This window comes from Gadus chalcogrammus, chromosome 11 (assembly GCF_026213295.1).
Source record: "Gadus chalcogrammus isolate NIFS_2021 chromosome 11, NIFS_Gcha_1.0, whole genome shotgun sequence".
NCBI classification, from domain to species: Eukaryota; Metazoa; Chordata; class Actinopteri; order Gadiformes; family Gadidae; genus Gadus; species Gadus chalcogrammus.
This window is the reverse complement of record NC_079422.1, coordinates 5,115,117-5,134,591: the sequence shown is the minus strand read 5'-3', so window position 1 is coordinate 5,134,591 and position 19,475 is coordinate 5,115,117. Positions and strand designations below refer to the sequence as shown.

General features: G+C 41.6%; 1 protein-coding gene across 1 annotated transcript; it reads right to left on the bottom strand.

Moving 5' to 3' along the window:
* Positions 1-918: 918 nt before the first annotated feature.
* On the bottom strand, positions 919-17,833 carry dgat1b (diacylglycerol O-acyltransferase 1b). Its single transcript, XM_056602647.1, has 17 exons — positions 17,461-17,833; positions 16,601-16,688; positions 15,480-15,520; positions 15,293-15,378; positions 12,681-12,733; positions 12,230-12,335; positions 8,599-8,727; positions 7,652-7,720; positions 7,345-7,448; positions 6,931-6,969; positions 6,458-6,499; positions 6,075-6,119; positions 5,596-5,708; positions 5,227-5,292; positions 4,418-4,505; positions 4,269-4,331; positions 919-2,997 (listed from the first exon to the last, which is right to left on the bottom strand). The coding sequence occupies exons 1-17, from the start codon at positions 17,700-17,702 to the stop codon at positions 2,848-2,850; spliced, it is 1,524 nt and encodes a 507-aa protein (XP_056458622.1). The 5' UTR covers positions 17,703-17,833; the 3' UTR covers positions 919-2,847.
* Positions 17,834-19,475: the final 1,642 nt, after the last annotated feature.

Below are 19,475 nucleotides of genomic sequence, written 5' to 3'. Positions count from 1 at the left end.
TCCACATCTCATTTGACAGGCATCCCTGCATCATGAACGGCTGTCCCCCCACCCCACTCTCTGTGACCCTGACAAGGTGTACCAGGATTAAGATGTGGGGGATACTACCACTACTACATATTCATTGGTAACTAACCCCAACCCTTACATTTGAGTAAAGATAGTGGTTTCTGTTATGTTTGAGTGTACCAAAATATGGATTGGAAAATGGATCTGTTTTCAAATCCCATATAATACATCGCTGTATATTCCAAAAGGAATATGTTGAAAACCATCCTAGTAACTGTCAGACCTTACAGTCAGAGTACAGTGCTCCACGATACTTGGCCAGTCTGTCTTTTTGCTGCCTGTCCATTATAGGGGTAAAGTCCATCTATCTTATGCCATGGGGCTGCTTCCGCTCATGGCCTCCTGTCTGGTGGACCACAATCACTCTCACAAACTGTCAGCGTTCCTGTTGGAAAGATCCGGAATAACGGAACCATGGATCAGCATGTTAGTGAGAATGTGCAGAACGAGATGGATGGACGAGGAAGGAGAAGTACAATAAAGAGGGAGATACGTACGCAGGACATGGCAGGATGACAGATTCAGGGGGAGTATTTGTATGAGTAGAGAAGAAGCCCTGAGATTTGGCAGAGGATGACGTAAAGCTGCTGTAGAGTGTCTATGCGTGCGTGTGTTCAAACCAGAAAAAACAGTTTCAACAGCAGTGACGGATGAGAGTTGACTGTTTATTGCACTTTAGTCCCGTCCTCCGGCCTTTGGGAAGATCACATTATCAGGAGCGACAGTGAAATGGGTCTTAAAGAGAGGATTACACTTGCTCTCTTTAGCAAACACCAATGAGAGTGATCAGAGTGAAGGTAGTGAGGGGGTCTATCACGCTTCCAAAGTATTAAATGCGTCCCCGTTAGAAGATTGGAAATGGGAAAGGTAAAAACCACAATAACAGCAAGATATCTCTCGGGAGTACAAAGTGTTTCCAATTCTTGCTGTAATAGGATGCATTTTGTTTTTCATAATTACAGTTTTTAAATGATCAGCAAGTTTCCTAGTGATACTTCTTTCCATACACATGGATTTGTTCTCCTCAGCTCACCTAACCTATTTACTTTTATATCCAAGCAGCAGCCGCATCTTATTAAACACCTTCAGATTTAAATTATGAGAATACATTGGGATTTTATTCATGTACATGAGGGACATTTGGCTATAGTATTGTACGCTAAAATGAATAACAACTGTTTAAATAATGCAAACACACTCGAAACTCTGTAATTTTGTCTCCAACTGTTTAATCCTGTGTGAGCCTGACAAAATACAGAACAGGTCTTCATATCATCAATATGGAAGATCATTTATGCACACACATGAATGTGGAAATCCATGATAACCACTGCGGTCTCGGGCTCCCTGCTAGACTACAGTTTGACTAGGACTGTGTTTGAGAAACACACGACTGCGCAGCAGATGGTGCTTCATCATGTAAAGTGGTGATTGGCTGTGTGACTGGAATGAGCTGCATCGCTCCATGTCTCAAGAATTGGATTCTGTCTTGAAATCCTCAAAAAATACGATCTCTTCTGGATTAGGAGATCAAACAAAATATGAAGACACTCTTAAAATAGGAATAAATGCCTGGGTCAGGGCACCACAGGCGGGCGCAGAACTGTCAGACGCTCAGAGTTGCATCTGATTTGCAGCTTTTTGCTTCTAGCATCCATAAGCAGCCGGTGAGGTGTGTCTTTGTGTGTGTGCAGGTGTGTGTGTGTAGGTGTGCATGTGTGTTTGTGTGGTGAAATAGGATTAGTGTACGAAGGCAAGACAAGCACTGCTGAAGTGTTGTCAACTTACTTTACAGTAATTAAACATCTGGAGCAGGGAGTTTTCCCCCGTGTTTGTTTCTACCGTTGCCTCTGCTCCCTGCCAAGGAAGCCACATTAACAGCAAGTAGGAGGAAGCTCAACAGGATCAGTTAAAAAGTTGGCATTCGGATCATAAGAGGCACAGACTTTTTAAATGCAGTCTCATCTCCCTAAAAAAGTTCCTTTAATAATAAAGGGTTAATGTCTGGCAAGTTTGACGCGAGTACTACCATGCATTCTGTGCATCTTAGGTGTGTTTAGATTCCTGTTACACGTGTATTAGAAAATGCAAGATAATATGAATCTTTGATTGATTTGTCAATGTTTTTAATCGCCACATTTGTGACTGAAGTGATTTTTATGTTCCTCAAAATTCCAACCCAACATTCAGTAAAACTTTGTACCGAAGTGCTCCACAGCACCATAAAACAGATACAGGCCTGGGTTGGTGAAGTTTACAATGATACACCATTCATAGATATAAACATACATTCTATATCCCCTCAAACAAATTAATACAAAAAAAATTTAGTGAATCCTTTTTTTTACCATCCCTTAGTAGGGATGGTAAAAGTCTAGATATGTGACCAGAAGTAAAATAAGATACAGAAACACAGATATTTGCAAGCAAACATATCTTTGTTTTCAAAATCTAGAAATGTAAAAAAAATAATCCAATATGTTCAATAGGTCATTTCTGTATATTAGTTAAATGGCGGAGAACATATTTATTGATTGAAAAACTTCATCCAATCCCCTTCTAGTCAAACATTTTAAAACCTGAGTAAAGGAGTGAAGTAGTTCACCATCATAATGATCTTTCATGATACATGGCATAGATTGTATTGCTTTGTCAAATATACATTCATGTATATTTGACATTCATTAGGTTGTAGAAAAGCATTAGTTATCAACATTCCTATTCAGAGTCTTGTTAGCTGTAAAAAGGATGGGAGTGTAAGTGTTGGAGTGTGTGTGGTCAGTGAATCTCTTGTCCGTTGTGTAAGACATAGTAGTCATGGACGTACATCAGGACCGCAATGGGTTGACCAATGATGAGTGAGATCCACACTGCCGCGTTTCCATAGTTACCACGCAGAAAGCGAGTGACGAGCCAAGCCAATGGGAGCTGTTTGGAAAATGAAAACGATAAAAACTAAAAATAAGGAATAACTAGAATCAGACAGGTTGATGTTCTATTATGATCTATCGCCGTTCATATATCTCACCAAGAATCATTGTCGTGATTCGCAAAAAATCATCATTTTCATTTTGAAATAGGATAGTTTTATAATTCTTTAACAAAACTTTGCTCAATTTCAAATACAACTAATGAAAAAGTGATTTATTGTAAAACAAAGCATTTGGTTTTCACAGCAGCGATGATTAGAATGAGCTACAAAATGGCCCACTGCTTTCATTCAAAATAACAGCTATTAAGAAAACGAGAAAGTAATATTAAGATGTTCACAAAGCATCATTATTATGAAATTACAAAATGGTACAAATCAAAAGAAGCAAAGCTATGTCATGCATGCTCATATCAATAATGAAGCATTAATAAAATCCTTAAAAAAAAATCATAAGCCATTATCATAGGCCTATGAAGAAAAAAAAATATTTGTAGCCTACTACTGTAGCTGAATGGGGTTTGGCTATTCCATATACCGGAAGTCATACATCCCCAAAAAATATTGTGTGAGACAGAAAATGAGGCATAGTGAATATTGGCGAACAGAGACAAAAAGGTCCCTGCAGTTAGCCCAGCTGGTGCAGGGAACCTGAACATTGGACACTTTTCAGACCTGGGCTTTTACCTTTATGAGCCTTTTACTTTTATACATTAATTATAACTTCAATACAACTAGTCAATCATATATTATGCATTTTGCCTATGCATTGACCAAAATGCACGCATGCATAGCTCTCATGTATGTGCACAGTTTATGCAAGTCAAATCTAGTAGGCCGTGTTAGTAATTAGCCTGGATCGGCTTACACAAGTAAGAAGTGAAATACCTTCCCTTCCATTAAAGGCGTATTGAAAGCATAGGTAAAGGAAGAACAAATGTAGGCTACACACTGTATAAACATCGGATTCAATGTTTGCTTCAGTAAAAGTCAGCTGTCAATGGGGGGGGGTTAGGGTTAGGTGGGGTGGGTGGGAGGGGCACCCTCCTACTTCTAAAGTCTCTATGGACAACAACCAGTGATACTTCTACCATATTCTACAATGAGCACATTGACTGCGATAAACTTTCACTGTATTATGACATGCAAGTATATTACCCTATGCCTTAAGTAATGTATTCTACATCCAGTGCATACCGTTTGTACATAACCCAATGCCTTAAGTAATGTATTCTACACACAGTGCATACAGTTTGTTATCCATGCTTACCTGAGCCATCATGCCCATGAACGCCCAGAGTCTGAACATCCTCAGAGGAACACTCATCAGGTACTGCCAGACGAAATACAGGACGGGTCAATGCATGATTTAGATATGTGTTGACATGCTAAAACGATGAAGGTGGACTGAGCTCTGACCTCATGGAAGAAAGCAGAGAGGAAGAAGACAGCTGACTGGCTGACCATCTTGCTGAAGCCTTTCCTCAGCAGCGGACAATAGAAGTGTCTGCAGGAAATCACAATGGATGGATGAATCGATAGAACGGTTGATGGGGGAGTAAAGAACACATGTTGATACAGACCCATAGATCTAGGGACATTAAAACAACTTGATATTTTGCGGTTAGCATTTGAAATATATTTTCTGATAATATCACATCAAATGCATTAAAAAATGTATCTGAGCACTAAATAAATTATTTACAACTGCAGTAGATAAAAAAAATGATTATTTACTTTTAAAGTAAATAATGCGGAAAAAGTAAGCAAAGAAATAGATAGAATCACTTAATAGCAAGTCTCACATTTCACACACAGTGCTTCAGTGTAAAATGTAGCACATGTGTAGTTTACACCATGATGTTCAGAAATGTTATTTATAATAGCTGGTTTGGATTATCCGTTATGAATTAAACTTATTAATTAATTAAACCCCTCCTACCAACTGCCTAGGCAAATTGTCAGATGAAAAGTTCTATGTTCGACAATATATGTAGTATAAGAAACTTATTTTTAACTGCATCAATGGCTCCAATTCATGACTATAATCCGGGATACTTAATAACGCAGGCTGTGTTTAACACTCCACTTCAGATGAATTAAACAAACTACCAAGGGCTCTGCTGCTGCAATATAATTGAAGCAGGCAACCTGCTGTTGTGCCTCAGCAGCTCTGAGAACAGCTCAGCGCTCCGCTAGAGAATGCCCTCTCTCTCTGTAGCTCTCACCGAAGACACCACTTGTGGACAGGGATGTTCCAGTTCTGCCAGAAGTATGTCACCGTCTCAGCGTTCCTGCAGAAGGAGACGCCTGATTCAGTGGAAATAATATCAATTCACACGGGCAATAACAAATAACATAAAGTAGGATGTTTGTTTGGGATTTGTTTTCTACCAGTGGGCTATTAATGCACTGAAGGAATCAAGCCTACCCTGAAAACAGGACACCAACACGGTTTGATATCTTTAAATCAGTTTTTTTTTGCATTGGCCGTTTTAGTCTTCAATCTGCAATTACATGACTCATTGTATAGCTGAGAATAGGTTTTAAAGTAAAACAAGTGGCTATGTATATCAGGCTATGGTCTCCTCCCTCACCACCAGTCCTTGTAAAACTGCCTGTCTCCGAAGCGCAGCAGCTCAGCGGTGAAGTTCAGTGATGAATGGAAGAACCAGTAGAAAAACATCAGCCACAACAAGTGGTTTGGAACCTACGGAGATAGAGGCCTCATAAATAAGACAATGGTTTGTTTTCTGCACTTTCATTTCCTGCACACAAAGAACCTCGCCAACAGCATCCCACTCGGCAGAAACCCTGTTTAGTGCTGTTGTTTTTGCTGAAAGCTGCCATCTCCCTACATTACGGACATAAATACAATTTCAAACCCAGGCAAAAGGCGTCAGTTTTCATGTTTCTACCGTTTTGAGCAGAATCAAACCGTCATTAGGTCATTAGAAATCAAAGGAGTTAGAGGGTAAAATGGCTGAGTCCATTAATAATACAGTGTTGCACTCTACCTGTTGTGTACCTGTAAAATAAAGAAGTGTATATATATGGTTAGCGTTCCTCTACTCACAGCCAGCCTCAGAAGTCTCTCCATCATTCTGGAAAGATCCATCTCCTAGGAGGAGCCGCGGGAAGACAGGAGACCGCAGGGTAAAAGACCAGACTCCAGAGTCACTTACAACTCAAAGTTTCTAAAATACGCTCAAACCCTCTACTTGTTTATTTTAGGAGATCTTGTACTGCGCTGCACATATCAAAGAGTTGGAGAAGTGCTAATGCTAATAGGTAGAATAAGTAGGCAACCCAAAAACCATGACGGGGGTCATAATATTGCAAGACGTCACGGTTTAATTAAAATGTCCCCTCATTGATGCATGCCTTGATTATAGTACGTCAAATGTCACCAACTGCAAATATAAATATAACTTGTTTTAATATGTGGATTGTCCATACCTCCAGGGGTTTCATGGAGCTCTGGATGATTGGAACCATCCACTGAAAAGAGAGGCAGACAAGGAGGTAAGACCCAAAGATCAGATCAACAGTGTTTAGGGAATACGCCCAGATAGCTGGAGATTGGCCCTTGCCTGTCTTACCCAGGTTCCAACCGGTTGTTTAATCCAATTTCATTATTCGCTGGAAATCTTTGTAAATTAATTAAAAGTGTATTCCCTCACATGAAGAGGAGCTAGGCTATTGTAACTCATGTCAACAGAGGTGAAAACGGATAGCAGATGCTTACCCGGCGCACTCCCCTTCTGGACGTACAATCATGAACTTGGAATTAAACAACATGTCTGATCTGGGCCAAACAGGCAAACGCCAATTTACAGATAACTCGGCTTATCACTTCAACTGTATCAATGTAGACACTTCAAAAACATAATAACTACTACAAAGGGAATATGATATAAAAAATGTTTTACCTGCTGAGTCAGAGCAACGAGCATCTGGGTGAGGAAGAGCTGAAAATAATAAGACGTTTAGTTACAAAAAGTTGCATATTATATCGGCAGTTTTCAATAAGGAAATTGTACCATTTACAATAGATTTGTGAACCGGTTTGTGGATATGAATAGCTTTTATCAAACAAACATATGACCTCTAAACATATGATTTACAATGAAAGCACTGATGAAGACATAATTAAATGATAAACATTGTGCAGAAAGTCCCAGCCTTATCAGTAAAGGTCTGCAAATAACACCAGCTCAAAAATATACAGACACATATATCTCTCTCCCATGATGACAATGTAAGAGAGATAATAATGGTGATCAAGGAACAGTAGATTGGCTGTGTGCCAGAGCCCCGGGTGGGGTTGTCCCTGCTCCTCTCACCATCTCCAGCAGCCTCCTCAGCAGGAAACTCATGCGGATCTTGGGCGAGCGAGGGAAGTTGAGCTCATAGCACAGAGTGGGAGCAAACACAAAGTAGTACAGATCTACACAAACACAGACAGACAGACAGACAGAGAAAGAGAGGGGGAGAGAAAACAAACAGGAACATTCAAATCGGAACGCTTTACCTTGTACTGTTTTAACAACTGAGTTTATTTCCAATGGAAACAAATTACAATATGAAGAGCCTTAATAAGGCCCCGCACGTTGCTCTGAGTGTGAACGACAGTGGTCTCAGGGAGGGTACCTCTGATGCTCAGGTTGCCGGGGTAACAGACTATCTGGTCTACACCAATCACGGGTGGGGCTGAGGGACCTGCAGCACATGAATGCATTAATGCAAGGACAGATGAATTTGTGTTTATGCATTGTTCACTTCTGTATTAATTTTATAATAAAATAAATAATCAGGGCTGATGTTGGAAAATAATGCAACCGCTGACCATAGACGGATTATGACATATCGGGTTTGGTTGCCTTTCCCCCCCAGGAAAGGCAACTTCACAATAATTATTACAAATAAATGCATCTTTATTTAACCAAAACAGGATAAAAAATATATATAATTGATGCAATTTTTGGCGATTTGAACGAATTTCGAATGCACCGCTTTCAACCACAAATAAAAACGACTTAAAGCAACTCAATACGAACAGTTCCTTACATTAATGGACAGTAACGTATTTCACCTATGAAATGCATTTTTTCCGGGCACTGTGCCGTGCGAAATCCTCCACGATATCATCTAAGTCCAGTGCATTGGTAAGGTCGTTCTCAATTGCCATGAGAGAAAGTGCCTTGAGGCGTTTTTGTGACATTTTCGTCCTCAGTTCATTTGTTATCCTGGACAGAAGAGAGAATACGTAGCAGTCCTTTTGGGGTTGCATCATCTCCAGGCTTGTTAAATGATCTGAACTGAATAAATTCATTGCTTCAAAGATCCACTTAGAGTTCGCCGTTGCTCCATGTTTAAATGAGCCGCCCCACAAGTTACTAACAGTGGGGCCCTGGGCCCCACTGTTAGTAACTTGTGGGGCGACTCAGGGGGGCCCAAGGGGGGCCCCCCTGAGCCCTTGGGCCCCTGGGCATGTGCCCGGTGTGCCCGTGCAGTAATCCACCCATGCCGCTGACTACGACTCTAGCCTGTTCCCGGCCCTCAGTGCTGGGTCCATTTGTTTAGCAGTTGGAACTCACAGGAGTTGGATCTGGACAGTGTCTTGACCTTGATGCTGCTCAGCTCTCTGCACCACCTGTTGACGTCTTTATAGGAGTACAGCTTCAGGAGGAGGATGGTGTAGGTTCCCAACGCAAACACACCGCCAACTGGCCGAGGGACACAGAGAACAACAGGACGATTCAACTGATGTTTTCCATCATAGAAAAACTGTTTCTCTTATGTGAGAGACACTGTGAAGACACCTTGATGTATAACAAGTTAGAGTGAGAGAGTGGAACAGAAAAAGAGAGAGACAGAGGGACACAGACAGAGAAAAAGAGAGATACAGACACAGAGAGAGTGGAACAAGAGAAAAAGAGAGATACAGACACAGAGAGAGTGGAACAGAGAGGGAGAGAGAGCCAGAGAGAGAGAGAGAGAGAGAGACCGAGAGAGAGAGACCGAGAGAGAGCGCGTGAGCGATAGTGAGAGGAACAGAAAGAGAGAGGAAAAGAGAGAGAGGCAGGAGTGGAATGGGGACGAATAAAAAGTAAATAAAAAAGTGGAGGGAAAGGAAATGAGGTAGAATTAATTTACATAAGGAAGAAAGAAAAAAATAGGAAAGACGAGGTCATCATTTGAAGAGCAAATGAGGCCCCGTAAAATACGCTAGCACGGCTCAGCTAACTAACTTTGCCAAGGACACCCAGTCTGTGATGTTCACCACACAGCCAACCATTTCAAATATGTGAATATCTGTGTGTATGCCACCGTGTGTCTTTATGTGTGTTGTGTCTTATTTAGAACAACACACAAAGACGCATAAAGCTACCATAGCAATATCAACAGCTACCATATTGTAGATGAACAAAGCAAAAAGCAATTTGCATAATCCGTCATCTCACACACACACACACACACACACACACACACGCACACACACACACACAAACACACTGTGTAATATAGGTCGGAATAACTGGCATTACAGTTTCCATAGAACCATCGATGAACCATCTGCCAATCTGCAGTGTGTCCACATCTAACCAGACATGAGAGAGGGACAGCAGAGGAGACGTGCGCCTCAAAACTCATCTTGAAGCTTTTCAAATGGTAATAGTTGTTAACATAGAAGCAATCCTGTAAAATCCTCTGCATGTTTTTTCACCATGATGATTCTGCTACTACGCATTCAAATTGTGACTTTGAGGCTGTTAGTTAATGCTAAATTAAAAAATCATGTTTGTCATTTAAACTGCCATTGTTTAGCTATGCAGTTTACGTGTTCCTGATATTTCCTGAAACAGTTTCATACCTCTACCATACCGTTACTTCTGTTAATATAAAAATAAATATTCCTTTAATGACCAGGTTTCAGCATTTTTAGAAAGAGTAAGGAAGGCTTTCGGGGCACGATGCAAAGCTGAGGCATAAATCATTGCCTCCAGTGGCTTACGCTTAATTTGTAATTTTGGAATTATGTCTTGATTCTCCTGGGACATTTAAACATCCCTTAGAGCTGACTTATAAATCACACATCAAAAGAGCGGTTTAAGAAATACTGAAAAAAGCCAGGAAAGGTTAGCCATCAACCCCCCTCCCTCAATCCCTTAAAATATTTTCATTAAAATTCAAAATGAGTTGAATTGATAATAACGGGGCTCCACCCGGGGAAACATTTTAAAAGGTCTAATGTCTATAATAATAACACTGAGCAACATTGCAGGCTTTTTTTGGCTCCCATGTTATTCATTACCTGGATGCTTGTAGCGGTCGTCACAGACCCACTCACATGCACGCGCAAACACACACACACCCACAAGCACACATACTCGCTCTCCGACATAGACTTCCTGTGTAAACTGCGGTGGTGGTAGGAGAATAGACAGACAGATGGATTGAATCCTATGACTCTACCTCCCACTGAGAAATCAGATGAGCGCTGTGGAGAGGAGGAGGAGGAGAGAGGCTAGAGAGGTTAGGGCAGAAGAGAGGAGAGGAGATGAGGAGAGAGGAGAGAGAGGTTAGGGCAGAAGAGAGGAGAGGAGATGAGGAGAGAGGCTAGAGAGGTTAGGGCAGAAGAGAGGAGAGGAGATGAGGAGAGAGGAGAGAGAGGTTAGGGCAGAAGAGAGGAGAGGAGATGAGGAGATGCTAGAGAGGTTAGGGCAGAAGAGAGAGGAGAGGAGATGAGGAGAGAGGCTAGAGAGGTTAGGGTAGAAGAGAGAGGAGAGGAGATGAGGAGAGAGGAAGGAGAGGTTAGGGCAGAAGAGAGAGGGGAGGAGAGGTGATGAGAGACAGAATGCTTGATTTATCAAGTGCATATGCTATACAAGGAGGACTCAATCTCCATAAGTAGACTCAATATCTTTATTGTGTTCCCTTAATATCTGATGTTACCTTCATCATTCAATGGTTTATTTGCTACATGTGCATGTATATGTTAGTCAGTGACATATATTGATTTACCGTACACGCTTATGGTTGGCCAACCATAGGCATGTTTGTATTGGCAACAAGTATAGGGGGGCATGATATATTGACTCAATACTGATATTGCAATATCACATTGGGCAATATTAAAACGAAAAAAAAGCATGCAATATTCTGTGAGTTTGGAGCCTCCACCGTTGGTTTTTTAATCTGTTGTTCTCAGTTTGGAGCCCGCTTGACAGCGCTTTATAATGATCACGTTTCATTGGCCAGTTTTTAAGTCACATGCAAGTGTGTGTGTACGGGTCCTCTAGACGAACATACCCTACGAGCCTACTGTTTGGCCACATAGTGTGCCCCGCGTGTGTGCAATGTGCATGTTCTGAGGGGGTTGCATTGTTGTGCGGACAGCAATCTGGCCACAATTTAATAGGCAGACAACTGGCTACGTCATTAAAACTACGCCCAATGCCTGAAGCCCGCCAGGATCCTCCTCCGTCTCCTCGACATCGCTAGACAAACTGGGCCTCATACAGGTGGTGTCTCTAGTTAGGTTAGTGTCTTTGATACAGGACTCATTGTAGTTCGTAAGCAGCTATTGAGACCTGGGATTATTTTAAGACAACACCAAAGCAGCGCTATGCTGCCGTACAAGTGTGGCAACCAGATAAACCCTTTTGTTTTTACAACACTTGTTTTGATATGTTATGGATCTATTTTGATGCGTTACTCCATCACTTTTGTGTTTTTACATATATTTAAGAATATAAAAATGATAATCAATATCACATTATTCATGAACAATATCGCAACATCATTATTTGTCAATCATGCACCCCTAGCTACAAGATTGTGATCCTTTCCCCTTCTCAGGTAAAATTAACACGTTTTCCATGAATCTATGTTATTCTATAGTACTGTGTGGTTTGTGTGTTATACAGTAGTGTATGATTGTGTGTGTGTTCTGTTTGCTGACAGTCAGACTAATGGAGACACATGCACGTGACCTTTAGTTGACCCTGCCTGTCGATGCCCGCCCACTCTGGCAGCTTTGCCCGCCCCACTCATCTAGAGCCAACTGGATGAGGCCCCAGTCAGGATCATGTGATTGTATAAACACTAGATGGGCGCTGTTGTAACACTGAATCCAAATGTATCATTTCTGTTTTACACAATAACACCTATACCCCCACACACTCAATCACACACACATCAACACAAACAGAGGGATTTATTTACCTGGGGATATGGAGGGAACCAATAGGACGACAACAGCAGGGAAGAAAAGGATGATTGAAAGGTTGACCGAGTGGACAAGAAGCCCCACTTGTTCACTGAGGGATCCCTGCAAAGAGACACACTGTTGTTAGAACTTGCCTTTGGATACTCATTTAGTAATAAATCACATACAACATTATTTTCTAAATATTATTTTTTAATCATTCACAAAATGTACTGAAATATTGGCTTAAAATAATGTAAAAGCATGTTTACTAATTTAAAATGACATAGGACTATAAACAGTGACACAGCTATGTTGACCTTTCACCTAACTTTGCCTGTGTGCTACCAAGTTTGTGTCACTCTGAATGTACAAACACAGCCTCGCCCATTGTTCAACCAGTCAGGTTGCCTTGAGAATGAGTCAGAAGTGCCGCAATGCATCCGGAACCAGCGCCGATGAGCTCACCTTTGACAGTTGTCTCTCTGTGTAGAGTGCAGCCAGTATAAATACATTGGAAACTGTAAAAGACAATGAATGAAAACGATGTTATAGTAATAGACAAAATGGCCTTCTTTCTCACTACCATGGCTGTGTAAGGGTCAGTCATTTGAAGCACATGCTGTCACATTACATGTATTTTTGAGTATGAAATATCTTGAATATGAATATCTAAATGGAATAGAAATGGCGGGGTGAACTACAGTGGAAAAAAAGCAAACATCATCGCCAGACGCACACCGAATTAAGAACTGAATGAATTTCTTGGTGACCACTGGTCTCGTGAGGTCAAGCAACTGTCAAGCCAATAAGACTCTGCAAACATGCTCCAGTCCCAGACCACCACACACAGGCACCCAGCAGTCAACTATGAATGAAATGAGCCAGCACTAACAGAGCATATGTGCATCACAGCGCACACCACCTGCCACAAAGGAAGTAACAGGGTTTGAGTGCATTCAAGCACACACACACACACACACACACACACACACACACACACACACACACACACACACACACACACACACACACACACACACACACACACACACACACACACACACACACACACACACACACACACACACACACACACACAACTCAATCATTTATTATAAATGCAAACTTTAATATGCACAAAAACATTGAGTAATTTGTTTGACCTTAATATGTTGCCATTAATGAACAATATTCTTCAACCAACAGTAGATGATTACAGGTAATTGGTTAAAATTACGTCCTTGCCAAGATCAAATGACAGTGAGGGATTAAAGTAACTTAGTATAATTAAAGTCTAGTTAGGTAGTAGCACTAGTCAAGTTAACCATACGATTAGGGCTGATTTTTGAACAGAAAACGGAACAATAAAGGGCATGGATTGCCCTCCGCCCTGATCTCCTAGCAGACTTATTGAACCACTATGGACTCATCTAATCATCACTTCAACCTTTGAGCAAACAGCAAACCAATGTTATGCACAAAGAGGTTCATGAATCTTATTGTTGTATTCCTAGCATACATATTCATTTTAATATACTTCAATAAACACTGCAATTTTCACAGCATACTTTTTGCGTTGTGTCCAGCATGTATATTTGAATATATTTATACACATATAAGGATGTAATAAGTATTGGTTAGAAACAGCTGCAGGACGTTCTGGAGCACAAAGAGGGGTACGGCCTGGCCTACCCTCTTTTTTAGTAATCAGTTCTAGGATGTGACTGATAACATTATATAAATCCCCATGGAACAGTACTGACTCCAGATGCACCCAGGTCAATTTAAGATATGCGCTAGTTGAAAAGTTAAGCATTGCAACTTTGATAATAAAGTTAGTTTATTTACATATTTCATGTTTTCTGTAATTCTATTGTAAGGTTGACATTTGAATTAGTCAGCGTGGTTACTTGCCAATTGTGTCAGCAAACGTTGAGTTGTACTTTTTTGAATACTTGATTTAATACATTTAGTATAGCTTTTCTTTGAATCTGCTATTCAAAATCAGCACTCTTACTATTGCGGCAACTGTCAATGTCATATATTATTCAAAGTATTGCTACTCTATTTGTAAAAAAAAAAGTACTCTCCATCTCTTAATCTAACAAATAGTAGTATCGGTTGGATGCAAATGGCATCAATCTCTGTCTCCCCACCTGTACACACACCGTCGTGGTGAATCTGTGTGTTCATGTTGAACCATACGGGACGGAGACGGTGCACGGTCGGTTGGCACTGCAGCGTAAAATGACTGTTATGTTATGAAGCAGCCACTAATGTTTCATCTACTATATACTGCTGGAAGACTAGCTATCCATGTTTTTGAGTTTTATACTAATACATGGAAAGTCTAAACACAAATTAAGTCTTCAGGCGTTTATTTGTCGATCAAAACCGTACCGAGACAACCACACTGGTGTACTGAACAGTGCATAGCATAGATATACACTGTTCAGTACAACATAGTATGGTGTGTGTGTGTGTGTGTGCGTGTGTGCGTGTGTGTGTGTGTGTATCTTAGGTAGTCAATGTCATCAGAGAATGAGATATTTTACTCCTTCGGCAAGAATGAAGAGCCACCCATTCAAACTCATTTCATGTTGTAATGCTTCCCATTACAGGCCTTAACATTACAGCCCATCTGGATCCTCTTCTCGTAGCATCAGACTCACTTCCCTATCTTGGTGTTCTCCTTTAAGCCTCATTTACTGCAGCCTTATCCCTCTATACCTTCATTACATTCCTCTGGACTGATTCCTCCATCCCTGTTCATCATCCTTCTCCCCTTCCCCCTGCATCCTTGGGCTCTCTCTCTCTCTCTCTCTCTCTCTCTCTCTCTCTCTCTCTCTCTCTCTCTCTCTCTCTCTCTCTCTCTCTCTCTCTCTCTCTCTCTCTCTCTCTCTCTCTCTCTCTCTCTCTCTCTCTCTCTCTCTCTCTCTCTCTCTCTCTCTAAAGAGAGCTTTTGTTTCAATCCAGAGATGTGCCAATACCGTTTTGTTGTGTTACGACAGCTCTAAACGGTCAGTATGCATCACTACAGTACCACAGCATCACAGTACCACAACATCCCCACTCACCGATGACTAGGCAGGCCGCGGGCCAACTGTACGGGTCCTTCACAAACAAGGACAACACCTGAATGGGGTCCACCAGGATGCCATACCTGAAGAAAGAAATAGACAGACATGTTCGATTATCAATAGGTCTATCAAGGGGATGGGAACAATATGTAAGTATGTAGTGAAAGAATTCATTGTTACACACTTTAAGAGGTTTTCTAGGAAGAGGCGGGAGTTGCTGAGGACCTGTAACACACAGAGGATTGCAGTGGGTCAGGTCACTGGAGTAGTAGCATGTTACGCAACACAGAATGAGTTACTCAGTCAAGGCTGCTGAAAGCTCACAATTGTTGGTATTTTTGGGTCAGATTTCTTCTGGTGCGACTGTTTTGTACCAGCCTGTTCCCTCTGATTCGCTCAATCCTGTCATCTCTGCTCGTCCCAGTATTATAGAGAGACTTGCAGTGTGCTGCAATAACTCTAACTCTCTCTCTTTCATGGTTTTCATTGTTTCTTTAGTCCACCCAGTTCTTCCAATTGAGTCGAGCCACTGACTCTTTGTTCCTCTCCCCATCCTTCTCCTCATGTTACTTCCCTCTCTTTCTGTATTTCATCTCTTTTGCACCTCTTTTTGTATCCACCTCCCATTCCTCTATTCTTCTCTCGTTCTACTCCTCCTCCTCTCACTCCCTCCATCTCGATGGCTTTAATATCTCATTAACCGCCACTAAGCCCCCACGCTGCTCACTGGGTACAGCGCTGGGGTTCACCAGGAATAAAAAAGGAAAACCTCCAGCGAAGAACACAACCATCTGCGCTCAAAGTCTGGATTAGCAGAAGAAGAAAAAAGGAACACCATTTGCTGCTCTCTCCCCCTCTTTCTTCTCTCGTCTTATCTTGCAGCTTCTCCTTGGCAAAGAAAAAGCTGAAAATCGTATTTTCCACGTGTGACAAGTTTAACTGGAGTGTTGAACTGGCTTTCGGCTTGAGACTATTATCTATTAATATGAACGTTTCCTGATGTCTCCCGGAATAGTTCCGTACAGCTTCAGACTGAATAATACAGACTCAACTGGTGGACAGTGTAGGTCCCGTCAGTATACCAATGGAATCACTTCACCCCGGCAACCATAACGATGTTACTGGATATATAAAGCTCAGTTTTGTATAGGAATTTGTGTATTTGTGTGTGTGTGTGTGTGTGTGTGTGTGTGTGTGTGTGTGTGTGTGTGTGTGTGTGTGTGTGTGTGTGTGTGTGTGTGTGTGTGTGTGTGTGTGTGTGTGTGTGTGTGTGTGTGTGTGTGTGTGTGTGTGTGTGTGTCTCACCAGCATGACCACACACCAGTTAAGGATTCCGCGATAATTACTGTATCCACTGGACGAGCTCAGCAAGGACTGCTGGTGCTGGTGACAACTAGATAGAGAATGCATGGATTAAAGGATGGAAGGAGGGGTGGGGAGAGGATGGATGGATGGATCGACAGACACGTGGATGGATGGAGGGAGGGATCCTTCCATATTGGTGGTAGAGGGAGGGCCGGTGGAGGGAGATGATGGTTGGAAGAATGTATTGAGTGGATGAAGGTTTGATGATTGGCAGAGTGTGTGGATTGGTGGATGCATGGGCAAGGATAAATCACACCATGTGTATGAAAAAAGATTTCTACCGAAGAAAAAAGATGGACGAAACAGGTGAACATATTGATACCAGTATCCTGGTGGCATGTCTTTTTAGGGAAATAGAAAAAGTTGACTATAAACTTTAACTAGTAGGACTGTGTTATATAGCTCCTTTCCCCCTCTGGACTTCACTGTTTATCACTTGCATCTGTTATTTTAGCACACAAATGAATGCTTATCTCGGATTTTGCAATAACATTTAAATTATTAAGGGGGAAAAATGAAGTAAATAAAGATGGTTGACAGCTAAAATAAATCGACAAAGATGTAATGGTACGTTTTGGATACACATTGTCAACAGTGCGGGGTACACTTTTTCAATTCATATAAAAAAAGCATACACAAACAGAAGGAAAGGCCAAAATAAGTGTGTGGGCCCCATTAGAAGTTTAGCTCTGATTATATGCAAATCAGACCTCGGTTCGGAGTTTCGAGAGACGCATGAGCCATTTAAATGGAAATGTATGGCCCAGAAATAAATCATTTTAAAAGAACACAATCCTCACCTCAATCTGCCACTGTGGTCATTCCTTCGTTTTCGTTTTTCCACTTTTTCGTGTTTTGATTTGGAGTGAGTTGTATGCAAGCCATTGTGCTGGCCTGGTTCTCTACTGCTGCTCGCAGTCAGCGCCGAACTGCACGCCGTGGCAGACCCGCCGCTGGCCGGCTGCACAGTCAGGCTTCGTACCCCAGAGAAAGTAGCCCTTCTGCGGAGGGCGGAGGGCCTGTTGGGGCAAGAATCACCCATGTTTCAAAGTGTTAGCTTCAAAGACAACATATCGCAGTGTGGGTGTGTGTGGTAGCCTATGTGTGTTTTGATAAGTTCACTTCAGGTAACGACATGCCCCTTCTCAACTGACACAGTTGCGTGGAGGAGGAAGTTGCGAGATAATCCGCACGCCCAGTGGGAGAGCCTCCTGGTTCGTGTAGTTTACAAAGTAGGAGTGAGCTGTGGTTTAAGAACATTGACTGACCCAACGAAATCGGCATACCGACGCCCATGCTGGAGAGAAAACCATTTAAAACAATTGTTTTCTCTTCACTTTTAAAAGCATAAGAGATTGTTTTCTAAGCAGACGTCTCACAACTCTTAACACCTTATTTTGATATATGAATAGTGGGTGGCCTCTTTGCCAGAATAGTGCACCATGACATTTGGTGTGGTTCTATTCTGTGTCCAGACTCCAGAGTCTCTGCAGGCTGATCGTGTCCTTGTTCACGACGAATCTGATCAGCAGCATTGATCCAGCTTTATCAGTGCTATCCCTCTATAAGATTCGAGGGTTGTCTGTCTATAGGGTTGGAGTAATGGGACTGTCTCATACTGTTAGGATAAGGCAAGGGTAATGATCAATAAGAAATTGATCACTATTTCTTTAGGAGACATAGCCTAATCTGAATTTAAGTAAAACTTTTTGAGTAGGCCTGTTTAGCTCATCGTAAATAGTTAAGTCATTTGAGATTCATTTAATAAGAGCTAAACAGGAGCAGGAACTACAGTAGGCTACAGTACATACAAGTGTGTGTGTGTGTGTGTGTGTGTGTGTGTGTGTGTGTGTGTGTGTGTGTGTGTGTGTGTGTGTGTGTGTGTGTGTGTGTGTGTGTGTGTGTGTGTGTGTGTGTGTGTGTGTGTGTGTGTGTGTGTGTGTGTGTGTGTGTGTGTGTGTGTGTGTGTGTGTGCGTGTGTGTGCGTGTGTGTGTGTTTTGGTTAAATTGCTCACGTAGGCTTCAGTTTCTCTAGATAGCTGTTATTCATGGTAATGGATGACACATTCTGAGCTCATCATTTCATCTAACTGGTTAAAATGTCATAAGGACATTTTAAACAATGTGAATGTAATTTGTCCTAGTATTTGCCCAAAAGCAGTAGGCATCTTTGTCTGTGTATTATAACACAAAGTAAAGATGCACATCATCGTCCAGTAAACCATCCCATTAAACAATAAATGTACTATGAGATCAACCCAATGCTGTTGTGACCACTAGAGGGCGGCAAAAAACAAGTCCCCATTCTTCCGATTTTATAGAGTCAATATGTGAATGAGAATAATTTAGTCGGCATCATATTAGATTAGAACCACATTCAAACCAGCATCCACCAAAAAAATCATTAATTAATCCTCCATCACTGTTTAAATTAGTCAAGAAACAAACAAGGAAATGCTGCTTTCCGTTAGGAACCGTTAGGATTCACCTCAAAAGTACCGCCAGGTCCAACGTAGGCTCCACCCACCTGGGCAACTCTTTTTTTTTATCTTGACGTTATCCAGATTGGGTTTATTTTTGATAGCAGTGGCCATTTAAAATTTAGAGAATAAGAGGTTTTGTTCATACATTATTCAGGTTTTCGTGCCTTGAAAAGGCCCTAAAAGTCTGGCTTCTCCAAGGCTGCCGACCCGAGCCCTGGAAGGCAGATGGTAACAACAAAAAGATGTGACTTTGAAAAGTCTAGCCTATGATAAACATGTTCCGTCTCTGTATCTCCTCCACTTAGTTTACCATCGCTATTGCCGTGCGGCTT